Consider the following 16144-nt stretch of genomic DNA (forward strand, 5'->3'; position numbering starts at 1 on the left):
ATGCCTTTTGTCAGTTGTTGGTCAGATAAATGGCAAGATAGCAGGCAAACTGTCCATTGTGAGCTAATCAATTTAAAAACAACCACAGTCAAACTCCAATTTAAAGCTATCCAAGACCCTGAAATGACAGCATCAATCAAAAGTGGACATGAACTGGAAGTACAAAAAACAATGAGAGAGAAGAACTAAAATAAGAAAGACAACTGAAATGGAAAAAATACAAGCATGTGTTATTTTTTTTCCTCATTCTGTATCACCTGATTTGAAAGCTATGATTCACTAGAAAACACAAAGCCACCAAAGGGGCTGCTCTTGCAAGCACGAATTTAGAAGTATGTGACATTTTTAATCATATAATGCACAAACATTACCCATCCTGTGCTTTATCAGTTTAATGAAGGAAAATTAAGCTTATTAGGTTCTCACCTGGGTAATACAGATTTTAATTGCTTCTCATAGCCTGTCCTGCAACATCAAACAGCTGAGTTTATCTAATTTATTATTATCATTATTTTGTAAATGCCAAGGACTGAAGCAGGTATGGAGGGACCTTAGGCTGACCTATGCAACCCACTTAGAGCTCATATTGGTGGATTTCTTGATCAAGTTAAGATTTTTTTTAAAACAAAAGAAAGCAAACCCCTATGGCTCACACACAACCTATGTTTGGAAACGCAAATAGAATAGTGCAGGATATCCAGCCAGTGGGATAACAAAGGGAATGATTTCAGTATATCACCCATGTTCAACTTAATAAGTGAAATATTTGAGGAAAGTAATTCTTGAAGAGTAGAAGCAATTAGGGTCATGCCAGGAACATATGCAAACATACATACTGACCTGGTACATATTTACTTGAAAATCTGATGCTAGTTGTGAAGCCTGCTCTCACCTTGGACATATGGTCCTGTTTCAGGGTGTTCTCGGACTCGAAGTGTGTAAGGTTTCTTTTGGTCTGATTGCTTTAACAAATCTCGGACACGCTCATTATAGATTTCAAGAAAACTGAAAAGAAAAAGAAATAAGGATTTTAAAATGCACATAATTAAAAAAAAAAAAAAAAAAAAGAGAGAGAGAGAGAAAGAAAGCATGTATTTAGACAATTTAGCTACCTGAATCTTACATATATCTTTCGTGGTTAAGTTAATGAATTTGTTCTCTCTCTTACCATCCCTTCCCATGCAGCGCACATAGAAAGAACTCATAGTAGCAAATTTCCAAAAAGCAAAAGGCATTCAGTATTTATTTAAAATTCATAAAATATGCTTTTAAATAGCAGTGAGTTCAAATCCCCAGATTTCCAAACATCATACTTCATCAGACCAATGGGAACAATGAGTAAGAATCAAATGTAGGATTATGAGTCAAATGTAAGAATTAAAGAAACAGGAAGTAAGTTTTTAATGCACTCGCTTTGTTTACTTACAGGAATATGTTGTTGAAAGCATTCATAGCATTGCCCAAAACAGCGACACACTTACCTGACCTTTACTCTGCAAGATGCTGTCTGGTCTGAGTAATCATCCTTCCTTGAAAAGAGGCCCTGCACAAACCAGAAGTTTATGTGAATTTAAAATCCATCAAGAAAATCTAACCACACAAATGCAAGGGACATAAAGAATAATTACCTCACATATACGAGGCGTGAGCCCAATGGATGCCTTCAAATAAGAAACAAAAAAACATTAAACTATATACTTGCTACCACTCTTGCAAACCTCTTTTTAAAATAAATGCCAAATTATAAGAAAAGGACAGAATCATAGTGCAGCACTAAAGTAATGACCGTATGGCAGATTACAACACAAACCACTCTGGATAGTAGTTCAGAACAGCATGGCAATGCTCTGCTACTCCAGCTGAAGCGAAGCATCTTGCATGTGAAACACTGCAGGGATGCACATACTGTGTAATGTCAGCTGTCTTAGCTTCAGTGCAAATGCCATTTATAGCAAAAATCACTTTAGAACAACTTATACAGCATCAATGAGAAGTTTAGAGGTTTGGGTTAAATCTAAGAGCTGCCTGATGCAAAGATACTGGACATGCCTATTTCAGAGGTGTTGCAGTCTAGATGAAGCCAGGCCAACAGTGAAACTAGTTTGATTGGTCGCTAATATTTTGTTTAGTCCTTATTCTACCTTTATTACTTTATGCTATTGCATCACAAAGCTTGGAACAGCTTTATGGTCTAAATTTATAAATCTGGTCTCCTGGAGACTGCTAACAATACCCAAACTAGCGATTTAAACTTTGCCTGAACGCTCTATGCAGCACTGAAGTAACTGTGTGTTTTTGTGTGATGAACTGTTCTTCTGACATGATTGCTCATGCTTTAGTGATGGCAATGGCAACACATCCTGAGAAAGAGTTGCAGGCTTAGGTGGAATCTGCTTGCTGAACACCCTGAAGGGCTTTTAGAGGGCACACTTGAAAAGTTGTTGGGGTAGAAAGTCCAGGTTCATCAAGTGGACCACCACAGACAAAAGTTCAGTTTATACCAAACACTTGCTTCTTCCTAGTTTTGAACATCATTTCACAGTGAATATATGTTATTAAACATCAGATCAAAGCAGGATTCCACTGGAGAAAGAAATTGCTTTATAAGACAGAAATATCTTAGAAACACTACACCTGGGAATTTCCTTGGAAATAAATCATGATAATTTCAAAATGTGGCTATTTGGAATTGTTAAGATCTTTTCAAAATAATACAATACAAATATCCTAGTTTGTCACCCATTAACTCAGATTTTAACAGTTCTTCAGGCTTTTATGGAGTTAACCTTGCTTTAGAATAAAATTAATACAAAATCAGGCCATGACGTTACAAAATCCTATTGCTGATGTCTGTGGGGAAAGTAAACTTTTAAAAATCCAAACTCTTTTCCAAAGCACAACCATGCCAGAAGAGTTTTTTCTCATCTTTAGAGTTCTAATAAATTCTACATTTACTTCACATTAAAAATTGAATTCCATGGGTGTAGGAAATAGTGGTCCACTCATGCAAAGTGTTAAATATTTTTTTTCTTTTTAGGGGCATGCTTCACCAACAGCCAAAAACATTTATGGATACAGATTATGGATACAGATACAAATTGCCTTGTATTGTAGCAGAATGCAGGAAAACCTCAACTGACTCCATTGATCTGAGTACCAAGATTAAAATGCACTTTAAGTGGTTCCTGGTAGACAGGACTCTTAAATTGTAACAGCTTCTGCAAACACCATTCAAATACATCTCAAATCTGGAAGTGAAGCACGTATTAGTTTTCACACGCCAAAGGATAATTTCTGCAACAGATAAACGTCTCAAGTAGATAATGAAGCCTGTTACAAAAGTATTCCTTTGAACTGTGTCCAGTTTTATTTGTGAAAGTAATTTAATTTCAGCATAGCTCAGACTGTTTAAAAATTCTATGAGAATGAAGACTTCGTACTATCTTGAGCTGTAAGTTTTTAAAAACCAGAACTATTCAGGGCTATAGATTTTTTTTGTCCTCTAATATGGAGATAAGATTCATACATAATAAGATAATAAGGTTATCTAAAATAAATATTTAAAGTACACTGTATTTTCTAGGATTCTTTGCTGATTCTAGATTATTTGCCTAAATGTAAAGACTTAACTCTCATTTTATACATATAAATACCAAATAAAACATGTATAAGCATTATGCTCAACAAGCACCATAATCAAGTGATGTTTCTGCTGGACATCCTGCCCTCAACCATAACTGTCAAACAAATGGTGTAACTCACAGGTGTTCCCATCATTGTGTAAGTTTTTCCTGAACCTGTCTGTCCGTATGCAAAGAGGCAGATGTTGTATCCTCTAAATGCTCCTGACAACACAGAAGTGCCAAGGTCCTGGAACACCTGGAAAGACCAAAAGAAACAAAACAGTCTTTTAATAATATACCTCCCTATAAACACTCTGCATTACTTCTGGTTCTTGCAGCTTTAATAACTCAATGGGAATAAGGATCTCCACAGTATTTGCCTTTTTAATTTGTATGACACAATGTTAAGTGTCCAGCATTCACTTGTTAGATCTTCCTCCAGAAGCTGGTGTGGCAAGCACAGTGCTGGCACCGAGCAGCAGTGTTTAATTGTGCTTCCCTGCCTGCTCTCTCTTATTTTATAGTTGGACTGTAGGAATTCTTGAGACACTCCCCCTCCCCAAGCTTCTACAGTCCTCAGCATAAATCTGACAGAAAGGCATGATCAATACTCTTTGATGCAATGACATTAATAGGAGGATTAGGTATCAGAATTACAGGTGAAAATCAAAGCAAAGTCTAACCCACAGCCTGCAAGCAGACCCCATACAAGTAATACTTATATCTGATCCCCCTCGTCAGTAAGCGATACAAGTAAAGGCTAAATATTTTATTTTCCCTTTCATGCCACATGCCCAGTGATGTCACTTCTACTCATCATAACACAGGGCCAGGAACTGTTACCACCAAATCAGTGTCTGCCTCTAGGGGCTTCCAAAGCTTGCACTGCTCTCACTGAGGCTGCAAAAGTTGGACCATGACTGTCAGACTATCCAGACAGCAAGATTTGAGCAAGATTTGGACAGTCATTCCTTCCGCTTTCCCTGTTCCTTTTTTGGAGCCACAGCTGCCCCACAGTGTGACCATGTTCTCAGTACATCAAAGCCTTGCCATAGACCAGCTGAAAGGACACCTGGCAAGGTTTGCTAGGAAGTGGATCAAAAGGTTCCAGTAGGCAGGCTGCCAACCCCCTAGCTTTGGCCTTTCAAAAGAAATGTTACAAGTCTTAACAGGTTTGCTATTTACATAGAAAACTAGCTAGTATATACAAAGAGATGCGTACAATTTCAATGTTTCACAGCTGTGAAATCTCATCCACTGCCAGGTCATTTGCTTCTCCAATAGACAGATCAATGTACTAAACCTGCTATAAAAATGAATGGTAAAACATATTTCATATATATATCGCTATTTTACCTAAACTGCCCAGAAGAAAGATTAAAAATCCTCTCCTGAGACTTTTACCTTTAGATCATATTTCAACTCAAACAGAGACAAGATGCTAATTTTTATCTGAAGAATCAATAACAGTCTCATTCAGCAGAATTTGGCTACCCCTGCCCATATTTGTAACTATATGTAGCATATCAGAGCATCCGCTCCATTAGTATTAGCAGATCAAGGAACTTTTCCTTCCAAAGAGTAACAGAAAAAGTCATAAACAAAACATATGGACACAAATGTAACCAATGAGATAATAAAGACAGTGACAAACTCCTCAGTCACTACTAGACAGACCATCAAGAAACTAAAGCACAAGCTCTGGAGATGACCAACCTGGACTTCGTAACCAACAAGCTGGGGAAAACAAGAGGAATGGGTGGATTTGGGATATTTGATGGGGACCTGCAGGATAAACATAAGGAATGTTTAAAGTGAGTGGGTCAGGAAGGAGAAGGGGTACAAAGGCGGCTAGTCCCACATAAGCAGCAGTAGATCAGTACACTTGCCTGACTGAGCCCTATGCCTGATCACCATAGTCTGTCCTATTTTCTTATTAAATCCTTTCTTGGTGATCTTTCCACGTAACAACACTCTCTACCCCATGTGTAACTGCTGTAAGGTGTAAATGCCAACAGCTGGAGACACTGGTGTGAATTTGGGGCCAGCAATGAAATCAGAAGACCTCAGGAGATAGGGCCATCACATCAGTGGTGCCAGCAAATGAAATCAGTGAGAGTCTCGGTGTTGGTGGCCGACATGGCCATGGACCTAAGGAGCGTGGGTCCAGGATACCAGCTACTGGGGAGACTGGGTTGGAGTAAATTCATGTCAGCAACTGAAGTCAACCTAAGGTAATATGTCCCCCACATTGACAGTGCCAGCAATTGGAACAAGTAGGAGTCTTAAGTGCCAGCAACAAGATTGGGACTGTGTGTCACAGGGTCTGTGACCCAGCTGCTAGGGGGACTGGAGCAATGTGAAGGTCTCTGTCAGCAGCTGGCGAGGGGGCCATGGGTTCCAAACCCTGTGTTCCAGGTGCCACTACCAGGGTGGCTGAGGTGAAGCAAATGAGGGTCTCACCATCAGCACCTGGAGCGGGAAGTGCAGCCCACGGGGCCTGTGTACCAACTACTGGCATGGAGAGCGGAGGCAGAGAGGGGGCTGGAAGGCTGACATACATCAGCGTGGGGGTGTGTAATTTGCTGGCAAACTTCAAAATGCATGAGCCAGTGAGCAGAAGGTTCAATTCTGATCAGTTGTATAGGATAAGGAGACATGGCTGTCTATGCTTATGTTTCATGTGTGTGCTGGCAGTGTTCTGTGTGGGTGTTGTTGAAATAAATGCTATATGTGGGTGTCATTGAAGGCAGTGCCTTCTGGGGCCATCTATGTAGGTGGCTGCATCAGTGCCCTGCATCCTCCGTCCTTGTCAGTGTTTGTGTTTTTGGCACACTGGGACTTACTATTGGTTGAACTCGCAAAGGTGAAAGCAGTTGCTCCGTTCTTTAATGTGGGATGGAGAGACCTCCAGGTGTTCAGGCACACAGGACTGGACTCCAGGGGCTGGGAAAGAAGAATTCCCAGGTCCTGGAGTCCACAGGAGGCAGTGGCATTATACATCCCATAACCGTAGCAAGTTTATTATTTGGAAGAACCTATCTACTGTCTTGAATAATTAGATCAAAGCCAAAAGTCCAGAATATACACTGAGAACTAGTAGTTCATTTGCAGTACATCTGGCTAGTAATTCCTCACCAAGAACAATATGCCATAAAAAGATCAACTTTTGATTGACGGGAAAGAAAAAAATATATATAGTAGCAAAATAAACCAATGGCACATAGTTGATGAATGAGTGAACAAATAACTGATGTATTAGCATGATGGTTAAAAGTTACACTGAAGAGGCCAGTCTACCACTTTCTCCTTATAAACAAACATTGCCCAAATTAAAAAAAAAAATAAAAAATTATCACACTACTTTTACAAACATCACTATATACAGAGACATGGATACACATAATTTGCCATCACAAAGGTTTAGAATCTATATAAAGAAACCAGAAGTGCACAAAAAGACAGAGAATGGCCTTAAATGAATGGTAGAGAACAAAGCTACTGAGAAGCACTTGGAAATGTCAATTTAAAGGTGACATTATTGAAGAAAAGTGCATAGTTTAAGAGAAAAGGGAAGTTTACCCTCAAGGATTTTAATAGACTGAGTGTTAGCATCAAAGGGAGCTTAAAAAAGGGACAGGCAAAAAGACTGAAAGACAGCTAAGGAAGCTATACATTCAAAGCACCAGGCAAAACAATGGAAAAACGACGGAGCAACAATTACAAAGCAGTTTCTGAACCTTGCAGACAAGGAGTAGAAGTTGCATTTGATATGGTAAGGGGAAAAGGAAGTTTCTTCCTTCCAGCAGCAGAATGGGGTTACCACTAGACACCTCCCACAGAGTCATTACAAAAGTAGTGCTTCTGTTACCCACTTCAGATACAAATGTTTCCCAATTCCACAACCAGAACAGAGAGAATTTCGTTCCTTATAAAACAAGTACATACTGGAAACTGTAAAACAAGATTATAAGCAGCACTTTGTCCATGAGACTTGCTTTCCAAGTTGTGGGAACATGTAACTGCAAGGATCAGGATGGGGGTTCGGTTTTCTTGGAGGTTGCCTGTAGCAGTCAGTGATTCAACATCTGTTTTTACTTATAGTGTATCCCTTCATCTATAGGAGCTCCCCTTAAAAATAATAATTGAATAAATGTATCAAACTCTTCAAATAGCCCTGTTGCTTTTAATTTACTTCGTCAGTGGGATTCAGCATGTCTGACTGCAACGGGATTTCTTACATGAAAGTCTGCAGGAATGGGTCCTGCATTTGTTTCCGAATTCACTTTTACAACATGTTCCAACTCTTCAATTGCTCTTGATTTACCAGGCATTTAGTAACCAGATTGCATTTGGCCAGTATGCAACATATCCCTATACTGTCCTAGCATAGTTCCTGCTGCCAAACACACCACAGCTTTAGAGCATAGTGAGAAACACAGGGCAAGCTACACGCTAAACGTGATTATTCTGAAGTTTCTCCTTCCAGTAGTACTGATGCACTCTCATCTCAGTGAAGAAAGAGGTCTGCCCCATATTTACAATATCACTATAACAGTTTAGTGTGTTTTTCTTCAATAAAGATATTTAGGAAAGCACCTGAGCATTAATAGCAGCAATGCAAATCACTGTAACCAATTCTTGGCAGAAGTCATCAACCAATGCAGGATATGTCAAGTTCCTTGATGTTGTACAGTCCATAGATGAGTTTCATAAGTTCAGAAATCTGTTTAACTCATCCCTTACAGCAAATCTGTATTCTGACCAAGGACAAGCCAAGAGGCTCACAACTCAAGTGAGCATGCAGGCCAATACCTTCTAGTTACATCAAACTGTAGCTAGTGGCTTTATATACAATTCCCATCCCCTTTGGCCTCCTGCAATTCTCTCATGGATACGTCAGCAACCACCACCCCTCCACTGCTTCCTGCATTTGTCTTGTGTATCATCTTCACAGCCACTCTCAGCTCTGCTTGGTCCAGAGCTGGAACACAAGGTGCCCTGCTTTGGGGAAGAGGATATGACTGACCAGGCAGAACATGGGACACTGGCAACTGCTCCAGCAGCTGCCAACAGCCATGGAGATGCATATAAACCTTGCACCAAATGCCATAGACTGATTCTCAGCCCTGGCAGGCCATGAAGAAATTCCCTGTAATTCAAATCTGTGTCATGAACTGCATGCCATGCAGCCTTTTAAAAGACAGAAGAATGGCACCCTCTTCCAATGTCTTTTGTGTTAGCAAACAGTCATTGCCTTCCTTCTGCCCACTTTGCCCACTCTCTGCCCCCTGACTTCCAGAATTCAGCCTTCCTCCTAAGGTTGTGCTCCCATGGGAATGCTCCAGTGAACACTGAACTTCTCCTCAGTGGAAGCACCATCAGGATCTGTTTCCTGCTTGATTGGCACATAAAACTTGTAGGAACCCAATATCAGAAATCTCCACTCTTCTTTCAAATTTAGTTCAATCTAGCCAGTTTATTCAAGAATTTTTGGGAAATGTGGGCCAAAACCAGGCAGTCACTGTAAAATTGCATTTCTTCAGAAAATCAGTATAAGAGATTGCAGTTACTACCCATTTAGTAGAGACTAAGATTTCAGCAGCTAATTTTTCTGTAGATTCTTCCTGCTTTGGACATGTTCCAGCTCACAAGTTGAGAAGGAATTTCACCCAGACTCCAAACTGGACTGCCGTGGGCCAGGACACTGAAATTCAGAGCAGGAGAAAGTTCCTCCTGTGTGAGTGGCTCAATGATTTTCAGTAGCTGGGATTGCGAAAATAGGAAGGAGGAAAAAATCTGACCTAAATTCAAGATGGCCAGAGCCAGATCTGAATATTGATAGAGGACTGGGGAACACCTGGGTAAAATAAAAACCACTGAGAACCAGTAATACTGAAGGGAAGGAATGAAAAGAGAGTGGGACCAATAAGAGGCTCTGAATAAGGAGAAAAAGGTGATGGAGTCAAACTGGAGAGAGTTATGGAAGAAAAAGTGGGACTAGTATCCACTGTGAGTAATAAATCTGTCTGGAAGCCAAAATGCAGGAAATCATTGGGTTGGGCTGATACAGAGGACAAGGAACAAGGACAAATGTAAAAGGTAGATGTTTGTAGATCTAGAGTCCAGGGGTTAGGATTCCGTGACAAACTGAATGGCATTGGACCCAAGCAGTATAAGGAATAGGACCAAGAAAATACAGGATGCATTATCTTGAAGTAATAGGAGTAAGGTGAGCCTGTGCCCACTTCCCTTCAGAGTATCAACATTAAATAAATTCAGGAATTTTGTACACAGAAGTGGCCTAAAACCAGCTTATGTTCTCCATATCAATTTAGAAACCAGTGCTTCACATGACAGAACCTCTTACAACAGGGATAAATGCAGCCTAGAGAAGTATTTTGATTCTATGAGAGATTCCTCATTAAGAGCTGTCTTCCTTTCTGAAGGTTCACAATGGATCTTTGAGTTATTAATTGATCTAAGTATGACTAAAGAAAATCTTCACAAGGTGACAAACCTTCAGGATAGCAATGCTAGCAATGTCACATGAACATTGAAGTCGGAATTTCAGAAGAACTGCGTTTTACTTCTAGCTCTGTTGTTGAAAATTTTGTATGACATTGTTCAAGTCATTTAACATTTTAATGGTTCAGTTTTCCTACAGATAAAGTAGGAATTGTGGGATGTTCTCACTAGTGTTCATAAAAGTCACTGTGATCTTAGAATATTCATAGCAATTTAAGCCAACTGTGCAAATTATTGTGTGCTCACTCTCTCTCCACATACATTGGACTCTCTGAAAGAAGAACACCTTATTCCCAAGTACCAATTAAGTAAAAATCTGTTACGTGCACTCTCTATGAAGTACACATGGCTACTTAGATGGTTCATTTCAAATATGTTTCAAATCAGTTGTTTTTTAATTAGCCCTTGAGAGGAGATGTATTATTAGAAACAAAATTGGATTCCTCTGAAAACAGAGCCATTAACCCTATGATGATAATGAATGATAATTTCAAAAATTATTTACTGAAATCCTATTAAAAGTTGATTTACACCATTTTTCATTGGTTCTTTCTGGTAAATTATTCTCCTTTTATAAGGATAATTTATAATTCATTTAATTGAACTTAGTCAGAAAAGCCTCTTTGTTTCAGTGTGCTGCAGAAAAAATGGAGAAGTGAAGCAACACAATGAATTTATGGCTTGTTTAAAAATAAAGGAGAGTAATTGAAATCAAAGCTTTTTCTGTGCTAATATCAGAGGCATTAGTCCAAATACCCATCAGCATCAACAGCTGCAGATTATACAAAAAGCAGTACAATTAATCAGCCTGGACATAGGTACTAAAATATTTCATAATATAATGGATTAAATCATGGTTGTTGTTGATCACGAGAGGGGGAGGAGTAGAAAAAGAGGAGGGAAAAAAAAAATTCTTCTGGGATTCTTCCAAGTCGCACTTTCGAAATGAAACTGCAGGAAGATGAGGTTTTTCAAACAACATGAGTTGGATATGGCTTCCAGCAGAGAACATGCTTTGGCCAAGATGACTCTGTCTTCCCTGCATGGCTGCTCTACGTGGTTGGCACTGCTCCTTGTGTTCCACACAAGAATGCTCCTTCCAACAAAGCCTTAACTGGCTTTGCTATGCCTCACTCCTGCACTTGCCCAGCTGTATCTGGTCCGTATCCCATGGTGATCTGTGAAACATGCTACAATTTATTATCTGTCAGCTGTCCCAGTAGTGGAAAAAGCATGCCTTTCTGAAAAAGTCATGAGAGGGCATTAATACAAATGTTATCATTCAAGGTACTTTGCTGGCATGCTCACTACAAAGTGGCCAGGCCCCAGTTGAAATCTAACAAATACTGAACCATACAAGTTAGCCCTCATTACAGGACTTTCAGTACAGATGGGAGAAAGGGAAAGATTTAGTCTAAAATGTAGTGCAAATGTCCTAATTGTGCAGCTCAGGCATACCAAATTGTTGCCCAAGTTGTTGCAAAATGAATGTATTTGTTCTATATTAGATAAGAATCATGTGCTTCAAGTACAACAACAGTTAACTTAAAGATTTCAAAACCCATTTCAAAGCTCCATTAGAAGATACAAGAAATAGTTCAGAGAGTCTAAATATTTGGAGAACAGGTAAGTTAAGCTGCTCACTGTGAAATCTTACATAAGAGGTTGTGCAGTTGTGTAACTGTGTGTTATAAGCACATAGAAAGATGGCAACAGGAATCCTGAGCTTAAGAAACCGCAGTGGAAAAGATGACTTAGGTATATATTGAGGATGCTTACCAACTTTCAAGCGGCAGCCTAAGTTTTATGACTCAGTCCTACCTCAGATAAAGAATCACAGAATTTACTTTCTGAAACCTACAATATTAGTAATATGCCCTTGTCCATACTAGAAAACCAGATCATTTTAACTGAAACGCGCATTTCAAAAACAATTTAAGGTTTACATATTTATGTGCCAGGGAGGCTACTTCTACTATAATTCAGTTAAAAATACAATTATCTTCAGTTTGATCATACTTGTTTTCTGGATGATTTTTTGAAGCCGTTTGTACAATCCATATGCTTATACCCTTTAAATATGTATAAACTTTTTCAATCCTCTTTGGTTATACTACCAGACTGAAATATAAATCACACTTGGGCACATCAGATATGCAGTTGCTGCTCAGGCAAAGCTCAAAGCCTTGGGCAGTACAAATGGAAGCTGCAACAGTTAATGCAGGAAACTAAGATCCTGGCCCAGTGGTGCAGCAGGACCTCGTGATCATCAACAACCTGAACTGTTACAGCATCTTTCTGAAGCAGAAAGATGATTTCCTAAATGCACAGCCAGCACACTGGAGAGCCGGTGACTTGCTCAACATCTTCCTCCTCCTTCCATCTCTCCCCCTCCCTCAATTAAGATCAGTTCTCATCAGATAAGTTGTTTCGACAAACCTCCAGGGCAAAATCCTGTCGTCTTACAAAATTCCACATCATCCAAGGAAAACTGCTGTTCAAGAAAAGAATAACAGACTCAAATGCTGCATCAGCATGGGGTTCGTATTAACAGCCCTGACAAATGTCTTTAAGTGTCTATTAGATGGCAGACTCTTTAATCACAGAAGTTAAATTCCTTGCTTCCCTCTTCAAATATATTAATTTTTCAAATTAAAAAAAAAGTTTTAAAATCATTTTAGGATTCTATTATTGAAGTTCTTTTAAAGACAAGGAAAAAAAGTCACTCTTAAAAGCTTTTATGCATCCAGCACCTTAAGTCTAGAATTACAAGGTCATACTTAGCATTGGCAATCATGTCAAAGTGAATGCTTCTGTGTGGGCTAAGTGTGCCCACTTCCCATCAATTTATGCTGCTTTCCTTTTTCTACTCTGATTTGCATACCAGCTCTTTTAACTTGGTCACTATGCATTACCTGCAAGCATCAACTGTATATTTTCAGTCAGTTCTAGTACATGCTGTTTAGACCTGGATTGTAGAATTTTTGAAAATACAAAGAGAAAGTACCTCAGATGAAGCCTCACTACAGTGTATGCTTTCCAGATATTTATGTGAATGACAGATTCCGAGGCCACCTAAATCCTAACAATTCAGTTTCATATAATGAAATAAATATACCTACTTATGGTAATTTTTTTAAAGCTTTGAATAAATAAAATTGTTACTTGTTACAGGTATAGTCCACAAGTATCACTATCAACAAAAAAATCACTAAAAACACACTACTTGTACTGTAAAACATTAGGCTAAAGTTAGAATACTAAGACAAACTCCCAGAGGTTAATAACTGGGACCAAAACCAGAAGAAATTTATCCTTTTGCACAGCACAGTTTAAAAATAGCCATTAAATACCACTGATTTAATGAAAAAGGCTGAACTTAAGTAAGACATCAGGCCAATAGCTGCTTTTCACCAAGGAACCATCAAATGACTTTCTAAATGCTGAAGAAACTCAGCAGCTCAGTTTCCATTAAAGATCTGCCACACAAACAAGAGAACATTAATCTTCCTTATCAGTAGATAGAAAGCTTCAGAGTGCCACAACAGTTGCAGCAGATCCAGGTACAGAATAAACTTACTATTAAAAAACGTGCTGTTATTCACTATACAAACAAAATTGTTCTCAACCAATAGGTCAGGAAAGTTTAACCAACTACATAAAACCTAAGAGGCTCAGTCCTGCAGTATCTGTGTGCCACTATCTCCACTATGAACAACAAACACATAACACCTCATATTTGGTGTTTTTTCCTTACAGAACGTTGTCCCCCTCAAGCTGTTAGTGTTTTGGTTATGACCAAATTCTGTTTAATTAAATTGCTGCTACATCTCAGATATAGCATCCTAGACTTCGATTTAAGGTGAAAAATTATTTTGCAAAATAGAATTAGAGAACTAAACACTTCCTGCCAAAATAATTAAAGCCTTAGTTCCAAAACCTTCACAAAACCCCAAAGATTAATTTGAATTTAAAAGGCTTCTGCAAGGAAGACACAAGAGGATGCAAAGAAGGAATATCTGAAAACAAATCTAGGTTGTTGGTTTTTTTTCCAATAACACAAGGGTTTTTTACACACGTGTTTTCTCCTACAGATTATTAAAGAAATGTCAGCTGAAGGGCTTTCTGTGCACAGTCAGAGAAAGCACAAGCAAAGGGAAGCGCATTATGCTGCTCAGCTGCACAGAACCCTTTCCTGTGACATTAGGATTACTTCAGCAACATTACTTTTTGCTTTGAATGGGATAAAGAGAAAAAAAAAAAAAAGGCATTGGTTGGTTGGTTAGTTTGGGAACTTTTCTTCTCCCTTGTTAAGAGGCCGCAGCTTCACAGCCGGGATTACTGCTTTTCCTTCTCTCTATCCAGCCTTTTCAGGTTCTTTTCCCAGTCCAGCCGGAAGCCAGGGGTGAAAGGGCCGGCGGCTCCTCTCCAGCTCCAGCAGCCTGGCCCTGGCAGCGGCATCTGCACCAGAACTGGGGAGACAGACAGTTCAGCTCTTGGCACTGCCAACAGGCTTCCTGAGCGTCCTTAAATCTCGTTGTGCTTTAGTTCTCCCTGTGAGAGACAACAATGATTTCTTTGTTCATCTTATCAGCTGTAATATTTTTTTCCAGTGGAAAAGCTGTCTGCTCTGTGTGATAAAGTACATACACACGCTATATTTAACAGCACGAAAGGTCAATCTTGATTAAGGTATATGAGTGGAATTCTAAAATACTAGAAAAAGCCACAGATTACATATGACAAATATATACAGTTCCTCTGGGGGATGGGAGGGAGAGTATGGGAAATACTGACTAGGCTGAGTGGTAGCTTTTTACATTTTATCACTGAATTATACAATCATGAAAATACACCTTACCCATTCATCAAATATCTATCTCATTTTTGAAAAAGGGAAAAAACCTCTGTGCTTATCATATCAGTCTAATTTATCAGTGTTCTGATAGAAATCTTGAACTTTTAAAAGTACTAAAATGCACTCCACTCTCTTTTTATTTTTTCTTTCATTTTCTTTTTATTAAATTGCTGGTATTCTACTGTAAACATCAACCTGATAGATCAGATACCCATGGCAAATACATCACCTGCTGTTCTCATCTCTACAAAACCACATTGTTCTCAGATCCATCTTTTCCTGCCTGACAGGGATTCCTATTGTCTTACCACTGAATTAAAAAAGAGCAATTTGAATGCAACAGCCATACAATTCAAACCTCATAGTATTTGACACTATATCAGTATCTGACTTAGCTCAATCCAGTCATACTTGTCATAATAAAGCTTTATAGACAGAAAAAAACCAAAACCAAATCAAACAAAAACAAACAAACAAAACCCACAAAAGCCACAAAAGCAAACAAAACCCAACAACAATAAAGCAAAAACCACCACCACAGCAAATAATGACATAATTTTTGGCTTTATTAATGAATGCTTAAGATTACACATTATATTTTGTGTTTCATCTGCTCATCAAATCAACAAATCAACATAGGCAAATCCTATCCATTAAGGACTGAATGAAAACCCTTTCGTTCAGTAAATTGTGAAGTAGATGTTAAGCTTGGTAATTCTCTCTAGGAGAACAGCAAGTATTAGTTAGAGACACAGTTAAAACATCCTCCAGTGTTCCTCCAAAGCTAATGGTTACAAACTGTCACTATTTAAGAGGAACTGCAGGAAAATGACTGTTTGCCTCGGGGAGATGTTTCTTTTTCTGATCTAAACCTGTGGATGACCTGGCAGAAGTCCAACTTCAGACTTGAATCCTCTTTCTGTACAGAAATTCTGTAGAACAGAATTGGCACAGGTGCTCTGTTTTTCAAAGAGCTTCATTCAATGTATGTAAAATCGTCCTTACAGATGTAGTTACTTGGATATACACAACTTCTCATGCACATCAAAGGAAAATTCTGAGCAGTTGTATAATTCTGGATCTCCTGCCTGGGCTTCAGAAACACATCCTGCTTGCTTACTAGCTAAAGAACACT

General features: G+C 38.9%; 1 protein-coding gene across 1 annotated transcript in view; it reads right to left on the reverse strand.

Moving 5' to 3' along the window:
• Window positions 1-16144, reverse strand: part of STARD9 (StAR related lipid transfer domain containing 9) — a gene marked incomplete at its 5' end in the record, with an annotated part of 107858 nt that overhangs the window by 57222 nt on the left and 34492 nt on the right. Inside the window, 4 exons of the mRNA XM_082059629.1 lie at window positions 893-1005; window positions 1482-1543; window positions 1629-1661; window positions 3763-3879. Coding sequence (XP_081915755.1) covers window positions 893-1005; window positions 1482-1543; window positions 1629-1661; window positions 3763-3879 — 325 coding nt within the window. The remainder of the gene's footprint in view (window positions 1-892; window positions 1006-1481; window positions 1544-1628; window positions 1662-3762; window positions 3880-16144) is intronic.

The sequence above is a fragment of the Streptopelia decaocto genome (genome assembly GCF_964273445.1).
Source record: "Streptopelia decaocto genome assembly, chromosome: 7".
Taxonomy (NCBI): Eukaryota; Metazoa; Chordata; class Aves; order Columbiformes; family Columbidae; genus Streptopelia; species Streptopelia decaocto.